Genomic DNA, 24,839 nt, shown 5'->3' with positions numbered 1-24,839 from the left:
CTAGCCCAGTGTCCTATCTTCAGACAAAAAGAAAAGGAGGACTTGTGGCACCTTAGAGACTAACACATTTATTTGAGCATAAGCTTTCCTGAACTACAGCTCACTTCATTGGATGCGCATCCAATGAAGTGGGCTGTAGCTCAGGAAAGCTTATGCTCAAATAAATGTGTTAGTCTCTAAGGTGCCACAAGTCCTCCTTTTCTTTTTGCGGATACAGACTAACACAGCTACTACTCTGAAACCTGAGTCTTCAGACAGTGGCCAATGCCAGGTGCCCCAGAGGGAATGAACAGAACAGGTAATCCTCAGGTGATCCGCTCCTTGTCGCCCACTTGTTCCTACTTGGAAGGAACCATCTTTGCAGTCTGTATCCATTTTAAAGCAGTTTTAAAATCTTTTCCCTACATGGTTAAAGGTTTTCATGGGTCATTTTCAAAAGCTCACGCTATTAGGGTGAGGGGGTCCAAGGAACACAGGGCTGTCTGTGAACAGAACAGCAGCTGCTGGACCCCAATCCGATCGGCGCTGCCTGGGCCATGTGGGCAAACACGTGGATCCGGACGGTCGCAGGCTTAATACAGACGTGAGTCGCTCTGTTGGCTCTCGTGGTCCCTGCAGGGGGAAGGCAAAGGCGAGTCCGCCTGCGCGTGAGCCCAGCCCCGGGAGGCCAGCCAGCAGGACAGGCTGGGCCGGCAAGCAGCGCCCGGGCCTCTCCCGGCCGCGGCAGCTTTGTGTGCAGCGCCCCCGGCGCCGTGCGGAGGGCGCAGCCATGCTGCAGTGTGCCAGGCGGCGGCTGAGCCTGCAAGTGCTGGGAAGGGAGAGTCGGGCGCAGCAGCCCGCGCGTGCGGGCCCGGAGAAGACCGCGCTGGTGCCGCAGGGCGGGAGGAGGCGGGCGCTGCTGGGCAGGGGAGGGTTTGTGCCTTGCAGGTGTGGGGCTAGCGATCGCGCCGGGGCAGGGGGTGCGCCGCCCCTGCCTTCGGCCCATCGTCCCCGGGCGGTCAGAGCGCTGTGTTCCGGCTCGCCCCGGCAGGGAGATGGGGCCGAGTCGGAAGAGCAGGTCGCTGCCGCCGTGTCGCGGGTCGCGGACTCCCCCCCGGCGGCTGCCTCGCCGGCGGACCCGGGTCAGGGGCTGAGGAGCCGGAGGAGGCCAGCTTGGGAAAGGGCCCTGTCTCCCCTGGAAAGAGTGAGCCGACTGCTGCCGGAGGAGTTGCTCTCGGAAGAGATCCGGGACATACGGCGCGCAGACCAGGGGGAATCGAGGCAGGAGGACGGCAGTGAAAACAGCGACTCTCACCCGCTCCAGCGGCCGGCTGCCAGTAGGGCTCCCCCAGCACAGCCGCAGAGGGATGAAGACAATACGCCTGTTGACACCCATAACACGGCGGCGAAAGATGGGACTTTCCAAGTCGGGGACTTGATCTTAGCAGAGTTTCGCAGAAAAACCTACATGGAGTTTAAACATATGCGTAACCTGACAGCTGTCGGGAAATTGAATAGCAATTGGGGAGCTATTAGCCACCTGGATATCATAGGCAAGCTACCGGGCCAAATGTTTAGGACTTCTAGTGGGTGTCAGTTCCTGATCAGGAGACCAGCCTTAGAAGATTTTGTGCTGTTGATGAAGAGAGGACCTACTATCTCATATCCAAAGGTAAGTCACGGTTGCGCGGGTTGTCAGTTGTTGCAATGGATGTTGCCACAACTGAACAATTTTAACTTAAAAACCGGTTTAAACAGCAGCCGGTGGTGATTATTGGTTTTAAAAAGGCAGGACCGCCCCCGGTTCACCCAGCTACAAGATGGGTGCCTGAGCCATTGGGCTAAGGTGGTGAAGGGTCCGATGAGCCATGGGTTTAGGGAACTTTGATTAGGGTACAGTTCCAGGCTCTGGAGATGTTTTGGATGTCTGTTAAGCAGCCCTTCACATATAAAAGTGAGGGTAGTCCTAATTGAAAACCTTGTTAGAGATGCAGTCTCTAAGGGAGAGTCTTCTGATGTTAATTTGCATATACAAGCATTTTCAGTTTAGGGAAACAGCAATACAATTTAGACAGCTTCCTTACTACTAAAAAGTCAGTGTTTTACAGTGGGATATTTTAGCTTTCACAATCATGATTTGCCTCTTGTGTTTTAATATATTAAGGAGTCCTGTCATTCCTGTATTAGTGAATTACTTCTTCCTATTAATATTTGCTCTGTTGAGCTGAATAGCTGCAGGAGCTTCAGGTGGTTTATGCGATTGCATAGTGATTTTCAGAGACACCACATACTCACACCTCCTATTGATTTCAATGGAACCTAAGAGTACTGGGCACCACTGAAAATCAGGCCATCCATTTAAGCAATATTCCAACATATTACTGTTTGAATATACAGTATAGAAAATATTGGTTTTTTACTTCTCTTTTAACCCTTAGGATATTAATGCAATGCTGATGATGATGGATATCAACCAAGGAGACACTGTGGTGGAAACTGGTACTGGGTCTGGTGGTATGAGCTTGTTTCTATCAAGAGCAGGTAATTTAGATTTAGCAAATTTAGGAGTTTATTTGAGAAGGAACACAGATAATACTAGTATAACAAGTGTTACTTTTCCATTAATAAAAGAAACTTGAAGTCACTCTCTATGTCCACTTTCAGGATTTGCTGTGACTTTTCAGATTTATATATACTGTTTACCTAGAGTGAAATTTAGCACTGTGCAGAGGGCCAGCACATAGCCTATAAGCCATTTAAGCTGCATTTTGATGTCATGAGGTGTACAGGCCTTGTGCTGATGCTTATATGGGGCTGAATTTCACTCCATGTTTTTATCATTGCTTCATTGGTATCCTTGGATTGCCTTTCTAGCCTCTTTCTTGCTATTCTTGGGTTACTCTTTCCTCACTCCTCTTTGATTTTGTGTAGGTAAGTAGACGGCATCGCTGAAGTCGTGATCGTAGGGGAGGAGTAGCTCTGCTATTAAGGTTAAGGCTTGCTTAGGCCATGTCTACACTGCAGTGGTACAGCTATTGCACTGCAGCCATGGTGCTGTAGCATAGATGCTTCCTGCATTGATGAGAAGGGGTTTTTCCATTGATGTAGTTAATCTACCTCTTCGAGAGGCACTAGCTAGGTCCATGGAAGAATTCCTCCATCAACCTAGCTGCATCGACAGTGTGGGGTTAGGTTGGCCGAACTATGTCACGCAGGGCAGGACCATGAAGCCGAAATGGCAGTGGTGGGGCCAGGATGATATGGGAAGAACTAGTTGCCACATTGCGAATGGCATCAGAGCCAGCACAAGAGTCCCAGCCAGAACAGATCATTTATTTTCTGGGATAGGCTTGATGAATTCTCCTGCATTAGAAATGATAAACCAAGTCTGCGCTAGGCACTGAGGACAGGTATGCGTGGCACAGAAACTCACTGAGATCAGGGTGAGGTATAGTCAGTGCATGGCATGGTACACAATGCTGAGACTGTACTGGGGAGCTGAGAACAGGAATGCTTGGTGCTTACAATGCTGAGGCTAGGGCGAGGAGCTGAGAACCAGCAAGCTTGACATAGGCCCACAGGAGTTGCCAGATAAGGAGGGCAGGATAAGAACAAGCTTTGAGAGGAATGGACCGATAAACACCTATTGTTTCAGGCTGTATCATCTCCACCATGGGGTGTTCTCATTCAGCTGAGAACATTTCTTGAATGGGCTACTTCACAACTCCATGAGCTTCCTGTGAGGAAGAGGGAAATGTAGAACCTCTTCCCTATACAGTGGACCCAGATGTAAGGTACAGATTCTGGACCTCCACTCTCTTCCCCCTTCTGTCTGCATTCCTCACAACCTTCTGTCCTCCCTTTGGCCTCAAAATTTACCAGGGGCATGTAGTTTTTTTTTTCTACAATTTCAATGAATAAGGGATCATCTTCAAAGTGGTCTTTGATCTTTGGGAACTCAGACACGCTGACAGAATAGAACCATAAGGGCGGGGAAGGTTGGGCACCTTCCCGTCCAGTGACATATCTGATGACGGCCAGAGAGTGGAACCATCGATGCTTTCCGCCCTTCCTGCCCCCTTCCCTACAAATATCCCCATATTCCTCCCAAATTCTTCTCCCAGCCTGGTGGAGCAGCCATAGAGAAGGAGCTCCTTTACTCCCCATTCTTCACTTGAGGAAGGAACCTAGAACTCCCCTCCTCCCCTCTTCTGCTTCCAATAGTAGAAAATGAGCTCCCCAGGTTCCCCTTCCCCCACAATTGCTGCTGCTCCTATGGAAAAGGGGATGTCAGAGTTGTGCAGAGGAGTGGGGAGAAAAGGGGATCCAAGTTGTGCAATGTTGGCACAACGCTTAAGTAGTCCACAGACACCTTGTGTTGACCTTCTGCACAGAGGTGAATTTCAGCAAGAGAGCCATGCTTCTGTTACTGTGAATGTAAAACCAACCCTGACTTAGACACACCTTCATTTCCAGTGCCTATGTTTATCTTTCCTGAACTCCTGTATCCACTACAGAGCGAGTTAACTGAAGGACAGAGTGTCTGGGTGAGGCTGCTGTTTCACTCCTGGAGACTTGCACTCTGATGTGGGTTACAAGTGAAAATTAGTGCATTGGGTTTCATTGTAGTCTCTCTTTGGCCACTGCTTTAATCTTGCCCCAATGTTAGGCATAACTGAGGCTATGCCCTGCAGTTGCTGTGGGCATAAACTAAAAGGTTCCTAGTTCTCATTAATGTTCTCTTGTCTGAAGAGGGCTACATTAATGTGCATTGGAAACCTTTTAGTTTGTGCCTGCAGCATCTGCCCTGGAGAGATACAGTGCATAACTTTATTGCAGCAGTGTAGACGAGCTCATACCATTGTTGGCAGCTTTAGCAGAGAGATCAGAGACCGAAAGGACCATAGAGATTGAGTTCCTCTCTTTTCACTAGAGATGCTCTCTCCAGGTCAGGGTTGAGACAAATGGTTCTGCCAGCCTCTGCTGTACCTGTTCATAGAGTAGACAAATCTCGGCCTCCAAGATATTAATTTGGCACTTTTTACATGCACAGGATCTCTTAAATTTAAACCAAAATAAATTGTAGTTGATACTTTTATATAATTTGCTAGGGTGAGGAAAGGGAGACATTTTAGACTAACCCGTGCTGTTGTTTACTTTGATGTTTTTAACCTGTTAACTTGAATCAGGAAAAAAAAATAGTAAATTTAGTGTGTTTTTCATTTGCTTTAAGTTGGGCCTCGAGGACGTGTTATAAGTTATGAAATCAGAAAAGATCACCATGCGGTAGCTAAGAAGAATTACAGGCGCTGGCGTGATGCATGGGAAATAGGACATGCAGAAGAGTGGCCAGATAACGTGGATTTCATTAATAAAGATATTTTAACAGCTGCTGAGGATATGAAATCTATAACATTCGATGCAGTAAGTCTTTAGTAGAAAACTCCGTACCTTAAAGAGATTGGCATCTGATATTTTTTTTCTGATTAAATAAAAAGCAATTTTCTTATCCTCTCCATTGTGGGATTTCCCACATCTAGCCTAAGCATAAAGAAACAGCCAAGCCTCCATTAGCAGGGATGGACAAATCCCATTGTCAGCAAGTGTCTTTGAAGGTCTGGTGCATCACGCTCAAAAGAAACACTGATCTGTCTATACACTTACTCCTTTCTGTCTTATAGGAGAAAGCACACTTTGTCAGTCTCCATTTGCAATAGTACAGTTGAGAGGGAAAATAGATTTTTCCACTGCTGAACTAGGCACATGCTTTGTATGTATTAAGTTCAAGAAAAATTGGAGAGTTATTTGTACTTTGAATGTGTTGTTTAAAAAAAATCCTTTTATATCACCTGTGCTCCTGAATAAAATGTTACTACAGTCTAAACTGAAGTAATGAAGGGTATTGTTAATTCCTCTGTCTTAAGGCTGTAACTTTTAATATTTTCATGCAAAGTATGTAAACAAAATACAGTTTTGGTTTTTATATCCTTATTCTTTTAAATTGATGTGTTTTACAAGAATTGTTTGAACGCATATTGTTCCAACATAAACAGTGGGAAGCTAGTTAATGCAGTATATTATATCAGTCTTATTGGCTCAACATAAATCTTTAGATTAAACAAATAAATGAAATTTTGTTGACAAGTTTATGTGCACAGATACAAAATGGCCAGCACCTAAAAATATAATCTGACTCAGAATCTTGGATATAACAGTTTTAGTCCACAAAACAGGTATTCTTTATTTGCATACTCATTCTTTATTTGAAGTTTAAATAGGTTCTTGAAGAGGGGTTGTCAGAGTTTGCTGAGATAGAAGTCTCATGAGTTAAACATCTGAATTTTAATATTTAATAGTATGATTATTTCATTGCAAAATATGGTTTGAATATTAACTTTTTTTAAAGCAGATATGCAAAAATCAATTACATGCAATCTGTTTCAGGCATTAGTTTTTTTTATTTTGCCAGCATGATATAGCTTAACTGCTGGATGGTTTGACATTAACCCACGACTACTGTATGTTGGTTAAATATGAATAGTTCATTTAGTAAAAACTACCAGATCTCAACACTTCACTTGGAATGCAGTAAAACTGAAAGGTCTAAGAGTTCAAGATTTTATTTATTTATTTTTAAACACATGGATTTTAGGCCTGCATAATCTGTTCAGAGGCTGGAATAAAATTAATTTTCCATTAACTAATTCATTGTTTTCTGCTTTTGTTGACTTGGAGAAACTGATTTATGTCTATTCAGTTTGGTTAATAATTAGTTGTTCTTCTATAGGTAGCTTTGGATATGCTTAACCCTCAGATTGCTTTGCCTGTTGTGTATCCAAATCTTAAGCAGGGTGGTGTATGTGCTGTATACCTAGCCAAGTAAGTATTAAAACCTGGCATTTATAAATTTGTTTCATACAGACATCAGATAACTGTAGTTTTGTTAAGCATGTCTTTATGCATAATAGATTTTAAATATAAAATGTTTATTTTTTTAACAGTTTTCTATATTTGTTTTTCCTGTAATACTTTGAGATGCACTCAGTACAAGTCCTGCAGTCTTTACCTTAGGCAAAATTCCCATTCGGGTCAGGGGGAGTTTTACCTGAATAATGTCTGCAGGATAATTGCCCATGTTCTTCAATGCAGTTGCTGGGTTATACTAAAGCTGATGGCTTTGAGTTCACCAAGAAGTGAAGACCACAGTGCAATGCACAGGTCCAGGACTAGCAGTTGTATAAAAGGATCTCAAAGAAAAATGTAACACTATCTCTCTTGCATTTCTCTGAAAGTATCACACAGGTTATTGATCTGTTGGAAGGAATACGGACCTGCAATCTCTCTCTTTTATGTGAAAGGATCATTGAGGTGACTCACAGAGATTGGTTGGTACTACCTGCTAAGCGGAAGGATGGCAGGTTAGCCCCAAGAGTGGAACCTCAACAAATTGTAGATGAGGAACCGCAACCAAAAGAAGGTGAAGAACTTCCTATTCAGGATCAAGCAGTAGTTGGAGAAAGTGACGATATTGGTAAGGAGCTACCCTGAATTAGATATGTATTGCACTAGGAGACTAATGTAAATTTCCCGCCCTTTGAAGAGAGATTCTCCCTCACCACATCTGTTTTGAACAAGACATAACTGAGAAGTCTGTCACCATTTCACATACCCATCCTCTCCCACTCCCAAATCTCCTTACATCACTTCAGAAGTACAAATATCATCCACGTTTATGAGCCAAAGTTATCAGCTTGTGATATATGCAAGCTCCATTGGTCCATACCAGCATCTGCTGGTTTTCTAACACCTTTCCAGAAGCATTGCTGTTGCATGATGCAAAAGTATTAGCCCGTGTTTAATGGACAGAGACTTGCTGTTGGTGTGGTTGGCTTGCAGTATAACTTCTTTCTGTAGTCTGAAAGCTGCAAATCTGGGTCTCTATGCATGAAACATAAACAGACACTTTTTTGTTACTTTTATCATATAAACATGAGGGTTTTTTGAGAGCTAAAATCTAATCCTGTAAAATACCATTTTCTGTTTTTCAGACACTTCCTGATCTCCTCACCCCTAGCTCTTTTACTACTTCCTATGAAAAGTACTAGGAGTAGTGAAGCTGAAAGTCTGGGTTGTGGAGAACAGGCTTAGCACCCAAGTCCTCTTCTCCTACAAATTAATTTTTTCTGGCTACAATCAATATTTTTTGGGAAGCTCTTTCCTAAATTTTGATTGGCAGCAATATTAATGGTAAATATAAATGTAAACGAGATGGCCTTTTAATAAATCCAGTTGCAAATTAAATACATAAAAAATAAATTCTAATTGGCAGCCCAATCATGCTAGTCAGTGAAATTTTTTAAACTTGAATTCAGGAACTATTGTCTTAGGGTAGCTCCCACGTTCAGACTATTGCTGCTTTTTGATTATGATGTGTTTTTAGGACTGTGTATAGCAGACATTAACCAAAACAGGATACTATTTCTGCAAGCTGCAGCTCTGGCAAATTCAGACAGTACAGCTCATTCTAGCTATAGATTTGTGAATATAACAAAAGAGGTTGTCTGTACTGATGGATGGCTGCAGAGCAGCCTGACAGGAGTAGATGAACAAAAGAGAGAAAGGCAAGATATTAGGGAAATCAGTATTTAGACTTAAAACACTCTCATCTGATGTATGTAAATGTATTTATTTTTTACCCGTCAGGAAATATATTTTTATTTTAATTCAACAGAATCACTTTCTGATTATGTCGAACCATATGGTTCAGTGCCTTACATTGCGAGACCTTACCCTTGGCAAGCTGGTCACACAGGTAAGAAATGTTTGGGAAACGTTTTTATAATCTAAGACTTGTTAAATAGTATTGTATTTTTCACAAACACTCGCTCTTTGTAAACTAGTATTTTATCATTGACATAATGAAATGATATAACTAATAGTAGTTATCTATTAAATGCACACTGAGGTTGCTGTGGCAATAATATATATATATTTTTTTCCCCTCCAACTAGCATTTCTCATCAAGATGAGGAAATATAAAGTGGCATATCCAGACACTACTCCAGATGGCAGCTGCTAATTTGAGTTACTGTACTTTCCCAGAATAAAATTAAATGTTGTAAATGGCTGTTGAATTTTGTAGACTTGTGAATTTTTTTTAAATTACTACTTTGATTTATAGTGAATGTACATTTTTATATTCAATGTACAATCTAAAGAAGGGATGCTAATGAAATAGTGAACTATGGTACAGCTACACAATACTGTTAAACATTTTCTAATTGATCTGGCACTGAGTTTGGTATTCTGAGCTATGTCTAATAACTCTGGTCAAACATTTCACTCTTCATTTCCTGTAAACCAGTCCATGGATTTGTCTTGATTCATGCAGCTATTCGTTCTCCCTTTGGTGGATAGGCTGTTGCAATCTACCGGAAATTTAGAAAAAGAAAAGAAAGGAATTTGTTTACATAAGGGCAGAATTTGGTCTATTGTATTCTTACCTCTGCTACATGTGCAATTCCTGTTTGCATTGTTATGTACCAATCAATACTGATAGCCTTTTTTCGGAGCAAAATGTTTGCACTGCTCTACATTGAGTCAATAGAAATGCAATTAATGGAATTTTGGCCCTATTATACTTATTTACTACAAGGCACTGTTTACACAAAGAAAAAGACCAGTTATTGACAAGATTTTCCTTGCTATACCTCTGTCAATCAGGGCTGAAGATGGATTGTTTGGCTGATAGTGGTCAGATCATTTTCAACATCATTTCAGAAAGCACGGCTACTATTTGTTAGAGGGAGAAGTGGAGGGATGGTACTGTGGACAAAGCATAGGACAGAAGAGTCAGGAGTTCTAGTTTTAATCCCACCCCTGAAACAGACTTCTTATGTAGTTTTGGAAAAATCAGTGCCTGGGTTTCTCCCTATTTAAAATGGATATGCTAAAATTTTTCTACCCTATGGGGTATTGTGAGGTTGAAAGGAAAACCATCCACTGGGTCTAGACCACTTAAAATACATTAGAAATAGTTTCAAGTATTACCACCTTCCTCAGTTCTTCTGTCAGTTGTGGGTATATAAATAATTTCTTTTAAAACGTTTTTCTCATTTGAAGCTGTGTGGAAAACCCACACAAGCAGAGCAAAAGGACTACTTGTTCCAGGGACACCGTGAACCTGACTATATACAAAGTGCTATCAAATGCATGAAGTAAATAAACTAAATTTTTTCCTGATCTTTCAGATTTAGTAATCTTACCTCTTATCTGTAACAGTAGTAAATTTTAAAAAATTGGGACAAGTGTGATTATAGTCTCAGATTGAAGGCTCTGTGTAAGTGCAAAGTATTTTAATAGTGAGCTGAACCTGTGATATGTCCTACTGGACTCATCTGCCTAATTCCTTTTCTGTTATAAATATCACACAATTGAAAAATTTTCCGGGTTTAAAGAGCCCCTTAGAATTGGAGCAGTTTACGGACAATATCAAAACAGTAAGTATAAAACTCTGTAGGAGTCCTAATGCCAAATTTCAATCCTATTTGCACGAATGGAAAAATGGATATTAAAAAGAATTTATTATGTCCCCAATTTTTATTTAGATAAATTAATTCCACTCCTTCAAAGATATATGCATGTATTTAATGTTTCACACTGTGAGTAGTGCCCAGTGGTTAAGCGCATGTGTAAATCTTGGTAGATTTGGGCCTTATACATTTTTATAAAATGAATCTACCAACAGATAACCATCTAAGGCATGATCCAGTCTTAATACTTAATTTAAAAATGAACAAATACCTACTTTATGTTGGAGACTTCTCAGATACAATAAAAGCTATCCAATATTTTGGGGTGGGAGGTGGGTTAGAAAACACACCACAATTGATTTCACAAGTGATCGAGTTCAGAATATATATATGATAGAGGGCTGCACTGTTTTGTTTTGTTTTTTTAAACCCTGAACTTGTGTTGCTCACAACAGTAATCTTAACTCAGATAAGCATAATTTATTCTTATTGTTGCTTCTAACAAACAGGAAATGTTAGAAAGGAATTTTCAGAATTAATTTGAGAAATTAATAGTGGACAGCTTCTTGCTCATCGTAGTATATATTCATCAACAGTATGCTGAAGTCAGTGAGTAGTTATGAATAAAAGTTAACAGGATTTGTCAACTCCCAGAAGAGTTAGAATTGAGAACCCTTCAACATCTAGTTAAGTAGACAAGGATAATTTCAATAAACCTAGAACATCTTTAGTTCATTCAGCCACAGAGTGTTTAGATTAGTACTAACAAGAAAGGGTAATTTGCAACAAAAATCATAAAAATAGTATTATTGTGATAGTAAATTTGTCTAACACGACTTCAGAATAATTTGGTGAAACAAAACATACTGCTCTTTATTGCAAGTATGTAAAGAACCATGGAAGGAACTCAATACTTTTGCAAAATATGCCTTAAGATAAAACATTAGTTGTTCAAACAGACAGATGCGCTTTCTGATAGTAAAACGTCTCAGAGCTGTCTCCTAACAAGGGTTTACTCAAAATACACTCATTTATTTTACTAAGAATAGCACACAATCTGGATAGAGTTCTGGTTACAAATGGGATTGTTCACTGGCTGCACAACACTGCTAAATCCTTGGACGTCAAGAAAATTGATTTAATAAATGTTCATAACTAAAACATGCTTGGCACTAATTAGCACATTTGTTGGCAGTCTCTGCCTAGATGCCTATATAGCCCCCATTCCCATAAATTTGAGTCTTAATAGAGAGTCCAAGGATTTAATAGGCATGAAGACTACTCTGTGGTCTTATTAGTACAAAAGCTTCACCACACTGCTCTGCCAGCGTTTTTCCAGGTTAGAGATAAGCCACCTTGGCAGGGCAGATAAAAGCTTTTATTGCTGCTATCTGTGCTATCCCAGTTCTGTAGATAAATAAAGCGATTGAGATTCTAGTCTCCTTTCACAAGCACTACTTTCATACTTTCCAAAACTGACATGCAAGTGGAATATGAAGTGGTTTGTTTCTCACTTTATATCAAGTTGTTGGTTAAGTGATAGATCTCTTACATACAGAAGAAGGGAAAAGCAGAGGAATTTAGTCCCACTTTGTACAGAACTCTGCAGCAGAGGTGTGTGCTTTATAAATGCTGATATATTAAATGTGCTATACCAGTGGTTCTCAAACTTTTGTACAGTGACCCCTTTCACATAGCAAGCCCCTGGGTGCAACCCTCCCCCTTATAAATTAAAAACACTTTTAAATATATTTAACACCATTATAAATGCTGGAGGCAAAGCAGGGTTTGGGGTGGCGGCTGACAGCTTGCGACCCCCTCCCCATGTAATAACGTCAGGACCCCCTGAGGGGTCACAACCCCTAGTTTGAGGCCCCTTATACTATACAGATAAAGCAGATTCCAAGGTAATAAATATATACCTAAACCAACTAAATGAAAGTGACTTACAAAACTAAACTCTACCTTGGGAATAACAGCAAGGAGAAGGATCAACTAGCATTTTTTCAACTGGGAAAATACCCTTCAATTCTTGAGATCCATGTTGCTCCATCATCGCCAAAGTCCCAGTGGACGAAGATGATGAGGATGATAATCCCAGTCCTACAAATCTTCCTTTCTTACCACAGAGCGAACAATCTGCTGGTGTGGCGCTTGGTCCGCGGGGCAGCTGCACTTCATCTCTGCTGTAATTTCTGACAGCCCCACTGTGATGCATGGAACGTTCTCGCTGCCATATATAATGTGATGGAGCAATAGCCATTACCTAGATTAGAAAATCTTACTTATGTATGGAACCAGTGTCAGAAAAAACAACAAGCAAATACTATACAACTGAAACTGAGAAAAACCTATTTCTGTTTCTAAGTACACGTTTATCCTGGAAGATGGTACCTCTGTATGAAACTGAACATTACAGTGGAAAGAACAAGTTTGAAAATAGCTCCTCTGTGCAAAAAAATTTTTGGTGACCGAATAATCACTAATTTCTAATTGATGTAGGGATTCAGGGAAGAAAAGCCACACTCAGTTTCCATCATATCTGTGTCTGAGAAATACACATCATTGGTTTAGAGTGGTAGGGAAGTTAGAAGTGCACTTTGCTGGCTGAACCGCTCTGGATGACAATTAAAATTCCCTTAACTTTACAGTTTAACAGTCTTCTGCCATTCCACTTATCCAGTGTGACCTGTATCATGCTTTCCAACAATTGATGATGCCATAGTTTCAATATGGAGCTTCCTAACAGAAAAAGTAGGTAGTTTGGGGAATTGTTTTGTTTCCTCAGTCTTAAATCTGGTATCAGTTCTCGCTGTGCTAGGGTGTAACTGTGCAGTTTCACAATATTTAGTGGAAATAGATAAGCTCCCATCTTTTCCAGATCCAAACAAAATGTATTTCACTGCTTTCTACAGTTCAATCCCCCATGTCATAACAGGGCCCTTCCTGGCAGTAGGAATAAATCCAGACAGAATACTAAGAAACAGTATTTTTCAGGGTGACTTTTTTTTTTCTCTGTTAAACTCAGGTTTGGAAAACAGGATGAAATAATGTAAAAGCAATTAAGCAGTTGTTAAAACAGCTTTAATTTTTAGAAATAAAAGGTAAAATCCTGGCCTCACTGAAGTCAAATGGAGTTTTGCTGTCGAGTTCACCTGGGCCCGGATTTCACCCAAAGTATTGGATTTTTATCGAATAATGAAAATTGACAATTTTCCAAGTAGTTTGAAAAATGAAATAATTCTAAACTGAATGAGGTGACTTCCATAATCAGTTTCTTCTTTGCTGCAAATTCCTTCATTCAGGACCAATAGTAAATAGGGTATTTATATAAAACACAAGCACTCTGGTCAGCAAAAACTCATGCAGCAACTTTGGTAGTGAATGCTCAATGGCACAACGTAAAACTTTCCAAGTACAAGGTGGACTGCCTATGTGGGCAAATCTTTAAAAATTTGGATATGGAGTTTGAAACAGGAGTTTACCCTAACAGAGGCCTAGATCCACAAAGATAGTTAGCAAAAAGAAAAGGAGTACTTGTGGCACCTTAGAGACTAACCAATTTATTTGAGCATAAGTTTTCGTGAGCTACAGCTCACTTCATCAGATGCATACTGTGGAAAGTATGTGGAAAGTGTAGAAGATCTTTTTATATACACACAAAGCATATATAAAAAGATCTTCTCCACTTTCCACAGTATGCATCCGATGAAGTGAGCTGTAGCTCACGAAAGCTTATGCTCAAATAAATTGGTTAGTCTCTAAGGTGCTACAAGTACTCCTTTTCTTTTTGCGAATACAGACTAACACGGCTGTTACTCTGAAACCTGAAAGGTAGTTAGGCACAAAACCCCAGACTTAGGCACCTAATGGCTTCAGTCCCAGTTTTTGGCTCCGCTGCGATCCACAAAACTCCCACCAAGCCCTGTAGGAGCCTATACTCATTCAGCATCTAAGTTTTCAGGGTAAAAGTTCCCGAGGTGCCTAAGTTTCTGTCTCTGGGCATGCACATTGCTGTCTCACACTAGGTATCCAGGCACCTGTTTCCTACCTATGTGCCAGAGCAATTTGCAAGCTAGGGGAAAATATACATTCATCCCCCTAAATCATGTGAGGGGCCCAATCTAGAAGGTGTGCTCATAGGCCACCTACCAGAGGAGGTGGTAGTGGTGCCTGGCTTATAACATTTATCTCAGTGGTAAGAGCACCCAGTGGGAGACTCAGGTTCAATTCTTCCCTCTGCCAGAGTGGGAGAAAAGATGTGGGAGAGCCCTGTTCAAATCCTCTCTTCCCTTCTTGCGGGGGGGGGGAGGGGGATTGAACCTGGGTTTCCCACATCCCAGGTGAGTGATGTAACCACTGTGATAAAAGTTATAAGGTGAGCAGCACCATCTCCTCCTCTGGCCATTTTGTGTAGAGTGAGGCAGGTGCCTAACTCATTCCTCCCAAAAACTATTTAGGCACCTAAGCCACCTGACTCCTAGGAGACAGGTTCCTACATGTGGATTGCTAGGAAGAGATAGGCGCTTCCCTGAAGCCCAGATTTAGGCACTTATCTCCATGACACCATTTTGCATACCCCTCTCATTGGCTAGCTTAGGCAGCTCCCCATCTAACATGTTAGCTTTGTCGATTGTATTTTAAGGTATCTATCTCTTCCTATTCATTATATAGGGACCCTAGTCACCTAATTTAGGTTTTGCGGATTATGGTGTTATTCCTGTGATTTTACAGGCACCTAGAAGTTAGGTGCCATGATATTCATAGTTGCAAGCCTAAGTCCCTTTCTGAAGCCAGGCCAGAGTTCCTAAGAATGCATATTAAATGCAAAGGAAAATAATCAGTTTCAAAACAGAATAGGCAAATCATTAAATTTCAACTGCTTTGTTCTCCTTAATCCCTGGTTTATCAATACATTTCTGTTAAAGAAAATGTATTTAATATATATCAGACCAGATCCTCAACTGGTATAAATAGCTCAAGAATCGAATGCATGAAAAGCCTACCTACCTCTTCACAGCAACGTCTGCTTACAATAGCCCTGTAGTCAATTCTACCCCAGAGCTGGTCTCTTAACTTTAAGAAATTAGGGAAAAGCTTCCGCCAGGTTTTTCCCAAAGCCCATGGAAAAATTTCATACTTTGACTCTTCATCATCTTCTTCAACTGTATTTGCGAGATACCTACAAAAATATATATTAAGGATCTCCAACCTTGAGTCATCACATCACACGATTTTAACTTTATACACCTTTAAAATAATTCCTTACTTCCACTAGTTTGGGGAAATTTGCTACCAAAGTTTAGACTTCTCCCAGGACGAGAGGAATTTTCTGGTTTACTTCAATCTATATAATACAAACGCATGTGAAAGTCATAAAAATTGGCTTTGTACTAACGTCCACTAGATGGGCACATACATGAAATATAATCCCGTTTCACTGCTTTTGCCAAATCAACAGGGCATCCTCACATTAAAATGAATAGTTTTTGATTGACTCCTTAGGATATGAGGCACAAATACATTGTCTGAGGTTTAAAAGTTTAAAGAAAATGTCAGTGATAGATCTGCTTCAAAACTAAGGCCTTACAGGCCTCGTCTACATGTAAAAGTTGTACTTCCTAAACCACATCTGTTTAGAAACCAGGCAGCAAAAAATATTAAACATTAAGAAAGCAGCAAAATAAATAAAAACATACAATAGGTACACCACCATTTGTAAGGGGAACCCACTTTTTTAACATCCACATTTCTCCATTCTTTCAGAAAATTATATATCTTGTTCCTTGGTTTTCTCCCTCCTATCCCCTCCAGACCATAGGCAAATATTGTTACCTCCTATCTAGAGCCACAAAACCACCACAATCAGCTATCAGTACAGCTTGCTAAAGGGTCATGAATGTTTAGCAGTCCAGATATAGAAATCCAGGTCCACAAAAGGACCGAAGCACTTAACTCCTCACTTTAGGTGCTTAAGTTGAAAATTTAGGCACCAATGAGGTCCTCAAAACCCCTGGTTCAGCAGCCACTTAACCCAATAAGCACCTAAATTCACTCAGCATGTAAATTTTCACTGTAAAAGTCCTCTACGTGCCTAAGTTTCTGCCTCTGGACATGCACACTGCTGCCTCACTCTAGGTGTCCGGACACCTAAGTCCCAGTGACATCCTCTAACCAGGTGAAGATAAGTGTTCCCCTGCCTATTTCACTGCAGGGCCAGTGGGATTAGAGCACTCACTCTGGATGTGAGACTTGGGTTCAATTCTCCCCTCTGCCTGATCAGGTGAAAGGATTTAAATAGGAATTTCCCATCTCTCAGAAGAGTGTCTTAGCCACTAGCCTAGGGGATATTCTGATGTGGGTTGCTTGCAGTTTCTCCTGTTGAAGCTGTCCATTTTGGATAAATATTTAAATAGTCATTAGGCCAGAAAGAGAGTGAGAATGATTCTATATCCTGGAGGATAAGGCACTATTGTGGGAGACCCAGAATTGAGTCCCCCTACTCCAGTAACTGTTGCCATCTTTGCCACTTGGTTTCACACGTTTGCTGACAGCAGAGTCATGGAGAGACACAGGAATCATGGGTTCCATTCCAGGCTCTGGAAGGGAGTGTGCTCCAGAAGATACAGACTGTTCTGCCCATTTCCCTGAAATTTGACCCCTTCTGCCCTGTCTGTCTCTTCCCCACCACTGGATCCTTGTTGCAGTGCCATTCACCCTGTCTACCTAATCCAGTCTCCACTCCTCAGGCTTCTTACCCTAGTCTCCTTACCCAGACAGTCCCAGCTCTCCCCCATCCAGCCCCAACTCCTTACCCCCAACCCCCATGCCCTGGCAATACAAGTTCCCCCTTCCAGCTCCTCATCCAGTCTGTCCCTCCTCCCCGCTGTATCCAAGTTACAGTCTCCCTCCCAAGGATTCTCATCTAATCTTGGTCTCTCTCTCTGCCTGTCCCCGATTCCTTTTTCCAGTTTCTTTGCCCAGCAAGTCCTAATGCTCCTTCCACACCCCAGCTCCTTGTCAGATCTGTCTCTCTTCCACCTCCTGCTCCCACTCCTCCAACTAGTTCCTAGTCCCAGTCTCCTTGTCCAGCCAGTCCCAGTCTCCCGCTTTCCCTAGTTCCTCATCTGATCTCAGCGTTTTCCCCAGCCAACTGGCTCCGAGTCCCCCAGCATTTCCCCCAAAGGCTCCTGTTCCCAGTCCGCTTGCCCAATCCATCCCAGCCTCCTAGTTCAACCAGTCCGAGCCTGCTCTCTCCTCTTCGGTTCCCAATCTCCTTGCCCAGCCAGTCCTCACTGCCCACCTTCAACTCTCAGTCACAGTTTCTCTCCCCGTTCCAATCCCAGTCTCACGCATTCCTTGTCCCAATCTATTCCTTCCCTCTCCCAGGTCTGGTTTGTCTCCTCTGCATTTGAATCAGACATCTTTCTCCAGGCTGCCTGGGTCCCAACAGATTGAATGGCACTGTGATAAAGACGCAGTGGTGGGGAAGAGCACGCTAAGAGCACAGGAGCGAGACAGACTCCCTTCCTCTCAGTTCCAGCACCCAGTCCTACCCCCAAGCCAGGAGGAGCCATTATAGGGAAAGGTTTCAGAGTAGCAGCCGTGTTAATCTGTATTCGCAAAAAGAAAAGGAGTACTTGTGGTACCTTAGAGACTAACAAATTTATTTGAACATAAGCTTTCATGAGTTACAGCTCACTTCATCCGATGAAGTGAGCTGTAGCTCACGAAAGCTTATGCTCAAATAAATTTGTTAGTCTCTAAGGTGCCACAAGTACTCCTTTTCATTATAGGGAAAGTTGTTCTGAGGCTCTGTAGCCCTATGCTGCACCATGCTCAGTTGCTCTGTGGGGAAGATGCAGGTGCAGTCTTGTCAGCTAGGAGCTGTGAGAATCTTGAGCTTGCTTCATGAGAGCAGAATTTTTGGAGATTACAGGTGCTAACATTGATGTGTCTACTGAACAACATGTATGAACTCTAATTTTTAAAGGCTTATAATTTGGCCATATTTGAGCAGATTTTCACAGGGATGGCAAAAGGCACTCCCTTAATACAAAGGCAATCCCCCTGCCAAATTTCAAGTCCCTGCTCCAAAGCCTGGGGGTGCTATTCAAAGAAAAGATTTCAAGAAGTTTTTAACCTGGGGAAATTAAATGTATTTTTCTCTAGCCCGCTCATATGGGGAGGGGTTGTGATGTGAAACCTATCCCCTATAGAATCCTAGTTTATAAATCAAAATCATTAATGGAATAAACACAGAACTAAATAAATGAAAAAAATATTTCAAGAATACTTACAGAGCAACAAAGAAATTAAGTCTGGTGTGCTCATTTATACTGAAGCTAGCCCTCTTGAAATAAACAAAAGTCATTGCCAAAAGATACTGTTAGAAAAACAAAATATTAAAATAGAACATTAGTATTCTTTTGTTTTCTGTATAAAATTTCCTAAAAGGATGTAGCATCTTTTAAATCTGTTTCTGACATCACCATAAGATTATATTTTATTAATTTCCCACCCTCAGAAAAGTGTAAATCGTTTCCTGTATTACTTTGCCAGAAGCTATGTGAATACATTAGAAAGCAGAATATGGTTTATGTTCATATTACAATATCAAGTGATTAAAAGTAAAAGACGCAAAAAGTGGCCTACAAACCAAAACAATACCAAATTTACCTTATCTGCAATTTTACAGCAGCAGTCCATCCATAGGAAATCTTGAATGAGATCATCATCTGTAACAAAAAACAGCGGTGATATTTCAATAGAAAAAATGATTTTTTTTATTGGGGGGGGAGGGGAGGAAGCATTTGTTTCTACAGATATAGATACAGATGGGGATTTTATCAAGCCAAAGAAAAGGATATCGGCTGGACTGATCAGTAGGGAGCAGAGCAGCTGACAGAAGAGATACGTTAGGCTTAGAAAAAAATCTGAACAAAAGCAAAAAGAGAAGCCATAACAAAGGCAAAGCGGAGAACACAAAGAACCAAATTCTGTGTTAACATTAATGAGTGCAACTCAACTGAAAGCCACTGTACAGTGTTTGTCTCTGTTTATTTTATTCCCTGCACTCTTAATGGGTTGTATATAATTTACACTATAATTTACAATTATTTCTGATTAACCATACAGTTTTGAGAATCTCTGCACTCTGACAACCATTAATAAGCAAGACAAGTTTGATTGTTTGCCCGATCAGTGTACCACTTTTAATAACCATTCTACAAATATGAAAATTTACTGTAATTGGCTACTATAAATTCTCTGGTCTGATTGACTCCTATACTCAACATTTTCAAGTCAGCAACAAAACAGCTTTCCTCTATTTCTCACATTTTTCAGATGAAGCAGAAAAAACAACAAAAATTATATGGAAGAGAGAAAAATACTAACTTCTCCAAACTCCTTTCTTCCTTCTACCTTCATTCCACTTTCCACCATACATAACTACAAGACTTTTCTTCCCACAATAATGTATTTGCTTACAGTGGTGGGAAATCTAGCCTCTTTCAAATCTGTTTTGAAACATAATGTAAAACAAATGTATATTGGCAAAAAGAGCTTTGCTGACCTGCAGGGTGGGATCAGGATGAAGGAAGAAATAAAAGGAAAAGGAAGGAGATGTGTAGGAAGGGTCAAATGATTTTTGTTTTATCTTTAAGCAACGTATTTTCAGCAGTTTGACAATCCTTTTGTAGTTATATTTTATTTAAAATGTAAATATTTATACATTGAAATATAACAGTTGTGGTGGAGGAATGGAAGTGTTTTCAGTTAACTGAGGAATAATATTCAGCCATTTCAGTTTAGTGGTCTGAGTACTCACTCTGGCCTTAGATTTTATTCAGACCAGGATGTGGCTGTTAATGTATGCATGAGAAGCACTCTCAAGTTATTATATTTAGAAAACATAGTTGCTTATAAAAAGTATTTTAGCGTTCAATCAACACATTTTACTCAAAACATATAACTGTTAACCTACCAAATAGTTTAAAGAAAGCAGTCATTTCCTGACGCTGAATAACTAGACATGCACCTTTTGGACGTTTAGACTTATTACTGTGCACATCTTTTTCACAATTTTCCTGGCTGTCTTTAAAAATAGGACGTTTTAGACTAATCGATTTTTTTTGCTGGTGTGATCTAGATGCACTCGACTTTATATGAACAGTGACAGTGCGAGGTGTCTGACAGACCAGATTATGTCTCATTTTTGTAATTGAAGATTCCTGTTAAAATAAAAAAAGACAATATTAACAATACAGATGATATAGAATAGTTGCAAAATAAAAGGCATCAATAAATCTTTTTTCTATATCCATTTTGGTGTCATGAGAAACCATAGATATAACAAAAAATTCATACACAGTTGCTTTGCAGACTCCCTCTCTGTAACTGTATTATTTAGCCTAAGCATTTTCATGTATAGTTTGTATGGAAGATGAAATACAAAATAGTTGTATTTTAATAACATAAGTCCCAATCCTGCCAACACTAATGTAAACAATTTTACATACGAGTAGTCCCACTGAACTCTGTGGCAATTCACATGCATAACGTTACTCGGGTGTCAGCATTCGCATGATTGGGGCCACAATGTGGTATAGTGAGCAATATAATGCACATTCTATTTTTGCTTTTCTGTACCACGCAGATTGTGTGGTCATCTTGTGAAAATAAAATAATAGTTGGCATTATAGTGCCCATAGTCAAAGATTCTCTCAACTTTATATGAAGTTTTGTAATAAATATTTTCCCTGTAAGTCATCTGTATTAAACTGCACAATATGTGACTGTACTAGATAAGTATTGTGTGTATTAAAGATTGGAATTTGAAACTTGAGTTTTTACGTGTAAATATAAATATGTGCTCATGAATGCTAGAGGTATATTAAGTTGTATACAGATTTGTCAATACATTTTGCAACTAGAATTTGGACTGAGATCAGCAATTTAACTTGTATGGACTAAAACATTTCAGCTGGATGCTACCTACCTGTACCAATTCAAATTAATGATGTAGGGGTGAAATTAGATTTAACATCTAAACCTAGTTAAATCGTTTGCTCCCACAATTCCTATTGGAAGACTATTGTTCCCGAACCTCACTCCTCTGACAGTTAAAAACATTCTTCTAATTTCCAACCTAAATTTATTCACTGCCAGTTTATATCCATTTGTTCTTTTCCCAACATTGTTCTTTAGCTTAACTGTGTGCTCATAAATAATACCAATGGAATTAAATTATTGGCAATTTTAACAAACTATTATTAAATTCAAGCACCACATAATGTTACAATAACAGTAAGGTCCTGAACTATTTTATAACATTTGTTTCTGAAGTGTTGCAAGTACAGCTTGGACAGAGAAAACTCCCCCTTAAACAGATTATCAAGAAAGTCAAGCTTTTCAATAAAGTGAGGTTGCATACAATTTCAGCTTCAAGAAGATACCAGAGTGAAGGTGAGCAGAATATTCTTGGGTGGAGGGTTGGAGAGAAAGAGAAGTGTAATAACCTGGCGAAGAAAAAAAAATTGGGGGTGGGAGAGGTGAAATGGTCTGTTAATCACCGCAATAGGAGGAAGAAGGGACTGCTAATCTATAGGAAAAGAAAGGAGCAATCTTTGGTAGCAAACACAAGGGGAGGGAAGTGTTCTTTAGAGAGGGTGTTAATACCCAAGAGAAATTATCCATCTCTCCCTTACCCCCAACATAATCCTCTTCTCTCAGATTTATCCCTGCACAAAATACAGAGATTTCTTAGAAGAGCAGTTTGTGCAGAACCAAAATAAGACACAGGCAGGGCCTCAGCTCCTGGAGTCATGCGATTACATCAGAATATGAGTGTTTTTTTTTTTAAAGTAACTTTCTAGCCTGGTGGTTATGAAATTAAGTTGGAGCCTGGGGCCCAGGTCTCACTGATGTGATGACGTATGTTCGAGGCTACAGAGGGCCTGAGACAGTGGCTCAGAAGGGTGCGAATGTCCCTGTGCGGCTCAGTGGGACGTAGCCACCAAGACCCAGTGCTCTGCTGGGCCCTGCCAAAGCCACTCCAGCAGCAGGAGGAGAAAAGTGCAGCAGGCCCAGCCCAGCTGCCCTCGCCAACATACACACTAAAGGAGCCCCATGCCCCTGCTGCTCTCGGGAGAAAGGGGCCCCACGAGAGCCCCAGGACCCTGTGCAGGGTGAGCTGCGGCCTGGCCGTGTGCTGTGCCCGAGGCCCCAGACCGCCTGACTCCAGGGCTGAGTTTGCCTGCTGGAGGGGCAGGAGGCGGGGGTGACCCTCCCCCTCCCGGGGGTACTGTGGGGTGGGGGCGTTGTTCCGAGTGGGGACAGGGCGGAGATTGCTGAAACAGTTACCTCAGGCTGGGCACCCCAAGCGGGAGGGGGAGGTGGGGAACCCAGCTGCCTCCCAGCCTCCCTCCAACCCTCACCGCAGAGACCAGCCCGAGGATGTTCTGGCTGGAGGCTGCCCAGCCCACCCCTTGTATAGCCAATCCGGGCAAGGATAGGAGCAGCCTCGGCCAATCAGAACACGAGGGACTCGGCCTCATGCCATCCCGAGGCGCCAGGCGGTTTGGTTTCCCCTCAGGCCCTTTCCTGGGGGGGGGGGGGCAGAGGCTAGTGTCACCCAATCAAAAAAAGGGAGAGCCCTGTTGCTAGGCAGGATTGCAGATGGAAAGGCCACAGTCAAGTCCCGCCCCACCTTGCCAGTCTCCCAGGCCCTGGCTGTAGACAGAGTTAGGGACCCCCACACCAGAGTGCCCGCCCCAGGGGCTTCTGGGCAACTCTCTGCAGCTCCTCCTCCTAGTAGACAGGGGGCATCATGACACTCCCTTTTCCTGCTCTGCCCCTGCCCAGCTCAGCCTCTCCAGCCCAAGGCAGCTCATGGGCGCTGGGGCAGGGAAGAATGGACCAGCCACGAGGATCCTGTGCAGGGAGGTTGGGTGACAGCAGAGGATACGCGGATGAGAGGCTGGGGCAGAGCAGGGGGATGGGAGGTCGAGGGTGTAATACTTAGGGACCTTTGGGAGAACAGGTGGCTGGTGCTTAGGGGTTGCAAGGAGCAATAGGTGAAAATGGCTAAGATGGGGGTTTATAGAGTTTAAAGCCAGAAGGGATCATTAGATCATCTAGTCTGGGTTACTGGGGTGCCACTGGTTAGGGGTGCAAGGGGGAATGAGGAGGTGCTAGAGGCAGAATAGGTTGGAGGCTGGGTGTTAAGGACTAAGACAGAGATGGTGCAGCATAGTGGGGCAGAACAGGGAAGTGACTAAGTGCCAGTGACAGAAGGGGCGAGTTAGAGGCTGGGATACAAGGGGCAGAAGCTGCTGTTCAATAAGGTTTGGGCGGGGGGGGAGGGGAGGTGCTGGGACAGAGGATTTGATGTAAAAGGGAGCAGGGCACTATTGAGATTTGAGTGAGGTTGAGAGTCCAAACAGAGTAAAGTAGGGAACTACAGTTTGGGGAAAACACAAAGGATGTGTGGGAACTGAGACTTAATAGGAGGGGTGAGAGAGGGAGACCTTTTGTTATGTGGGGGAAAAGGAAAGAGATCTAAGAATGGAAATCTGTGTAGAGAGGGGTTGGAAGAAGGAACCCACTGAAAAGATGAAGAGAGAGCATACAGGGGAAAAGCAAAAAAGGGTAAAGAGCATCTAGGACAGCAGTTTTCAACCTTTTTTCATTTGCAGACCCCTACAAAATTTCAAATGGAGGGGTGGACCCCTATGGAAATCTTAAACAGTCTGCTGAACCCCAGGGGTCCACAGACTACAGGTTGAAAACCACTGATCTAAGAGAATGAAGGGGACAAGAAATCTGAGGGATAGCAGATCCAAGGTGGGGAGGTACAGAAATTTGACAGGGGGTTGGAGCAAGACAGGGAGAGAAAGATGGTAATTGAGTAGAATCCTCCCAAGCACCCCCTGGTGACCTCAGAGCAGACCTGTAAGTGGACCCTCACCTCAGTTTCTCCTCTTGGTTCTTCAAATAAACTTCACATACCTGTTTTGTCTATTCACAACACTGCTTCTTGGGGTCTGGATTTATTCAGAAAGTAAACTTAAAATGAAACTCAAAGTCCATCTGTTTACCTTCTTATTGAGGCACTCCCATGCCTTTTCTGCCTGTAGTCTCACTTCCCAGTCTCCCTGTGCAACACTCCAACCCCTTCTCTGTAACTTCCTGTCGATCTCATAGGGGAATCACTTGATTCCTGCTCAGGTGTGCCAACTTGGAAATAAGAGTTGGCTGATCCCAGATCTCTAGCCTTTAAGGGGCAAGCCACTCTATAGAGGAAGGTTGGCTGTAAAAAAAATA

The 24,839-nt window shown here is 41.9% G+C and overlaps 2 protein-coding genes across 3 annotated transcripts; one reads left to right on the top strand and one right to left on the bottom strand.

Annotated features, from left to right (window-relative positions):
* The first annotated feature begins 597 nt into the window (after positions 1-597).
* Positions 598-9,106, top strand: TRMT61B (tRNA methyltransferase 61B). The gene is made up of 7 exons (XM_073338620.1): positions 598-1,651; positions 2,418-2,520; positions 5,213-5,403; positions 6,767-6,858; positions 7,272-7,510; positions 8,711-8,791; positions 8,991-9,106. The coding sequence occupies exons 1-7, from the start codon at positions 770-772 to the stop codon at positions 9,056-9,058; spliced, it is 1,656 nt and encodes a 551-aa protein (XP_073194721.1). The 5' UTR covers positions 598-769; the 3' UTR covers positions 9,059-9,106.
* On the bottom strand, positions 8,647-24,780 carry SPDYA (speedy/RINGO cell cycle regulator family member A). Of its 2 annotated transcripts, XM_073338621.1 has the most exons (7): positions 24,614-24,780; positions 20,500-20,746; positions 19,191-19,249; positions 18,812-18,897; positions 15,522-15,693; positions 12,477-12,777; positions 8,647-9,407 (listed from the first exon to the last, which is right to left on the bottom strand). In XM_073338621.1, exons 2-7 carry the CDS (start codon positions 20,726-20,728, stop codon positions 9,319-9,321), a joined length of 936 nt encoding a protein of 311 aa, XP_073194722.1. In that variant the 5' UTR covers positions 20,729-20,746; positions 24,614-24,780; the 3' UTR covers positions 8,647-9,318. The 2 variants fall into 2 exon arrangements, with proteins under 2 accessions (XP_073194722.1, XP_073194723.1); XM_073338622.1 differs by lacking the exons at positions 20,500-20,746; positions 24,614-24,780 and adding an exon at positions 19,911-20,160.
* Between the last annotated feature and the right edge of the window lie 59 nt (positions 24,781-24,839).

The sequence above is a fragment of the Lepidochelys kempii genome, chromosome 3 (assembly GCF_965140265.1).
Source record: "Lepidochelys kempii isolate rLepKem1 chromosome 3, rLepKem1.hap2, whole genome shotgun sequence".
Taxonomy (NCBI): Eukaryota; Metazoa; Chordata; order Testudines; family Cheloniidae; genus Lepidochelys; species Lepidochelys kempii.
The sequence above is the reverse complement of the archived record's forward strand: the minus strand, read 5'-3'. Positions and strand labels throughout refer to the sequence as shown.

What these genes read in the sequence shown, in the direction of transcription:
- TRMT61B (XM_073338620.1), top strand. Translation starts at nt 770, where the DNA reads ATGCTGCAGTGTGCCAGGCGGCGGCTGAGCCTGCAAGTGCTGGGAAGG. An exon ending in CTACTATCTCATATCCAAAG is followed by an intron (nt 1,652 to 2,417) that starts GTAAGTCACGGT and finishes TTTAACCCTTAG; the next exon opens with GATATTAATGCAATGCTGAT. An exon ending in TTGGCAAGCTGGTCACACAG is followed by an intron (nt 8,792 to 8,990) that starts GTAAGAAATGTT and finishes CCCTCCAACTAG; the next exon opens with CATTTCTCATCAAGATGAGG.
- SPDYA (XM_073338621.1), bottom strand. Translation starts at nt 20,728, where the DNA reads ATGAGACATAATCTGGTCTGTCAGACACCTCGCACTGTCACTGTTCAT. An exon ending in GCTGTAAAATTGCAGATAAG is followed by an intron (nt 18,898 to 19,190) that starts GTAAATTTGGTA and finishes TTTTTCTAACAG; the next exon opens with TATCTTTTGGCAATGACTTT. An exon ending in GCAGACGTTGCTGTGAAGAG is followed by an intron (nt 12,778 to 15,521) that starts GTAGGTAGGCTT and finishes TTTCTAATCTAG; the next exon opens with GTAATGGCTATTGCTCCATC.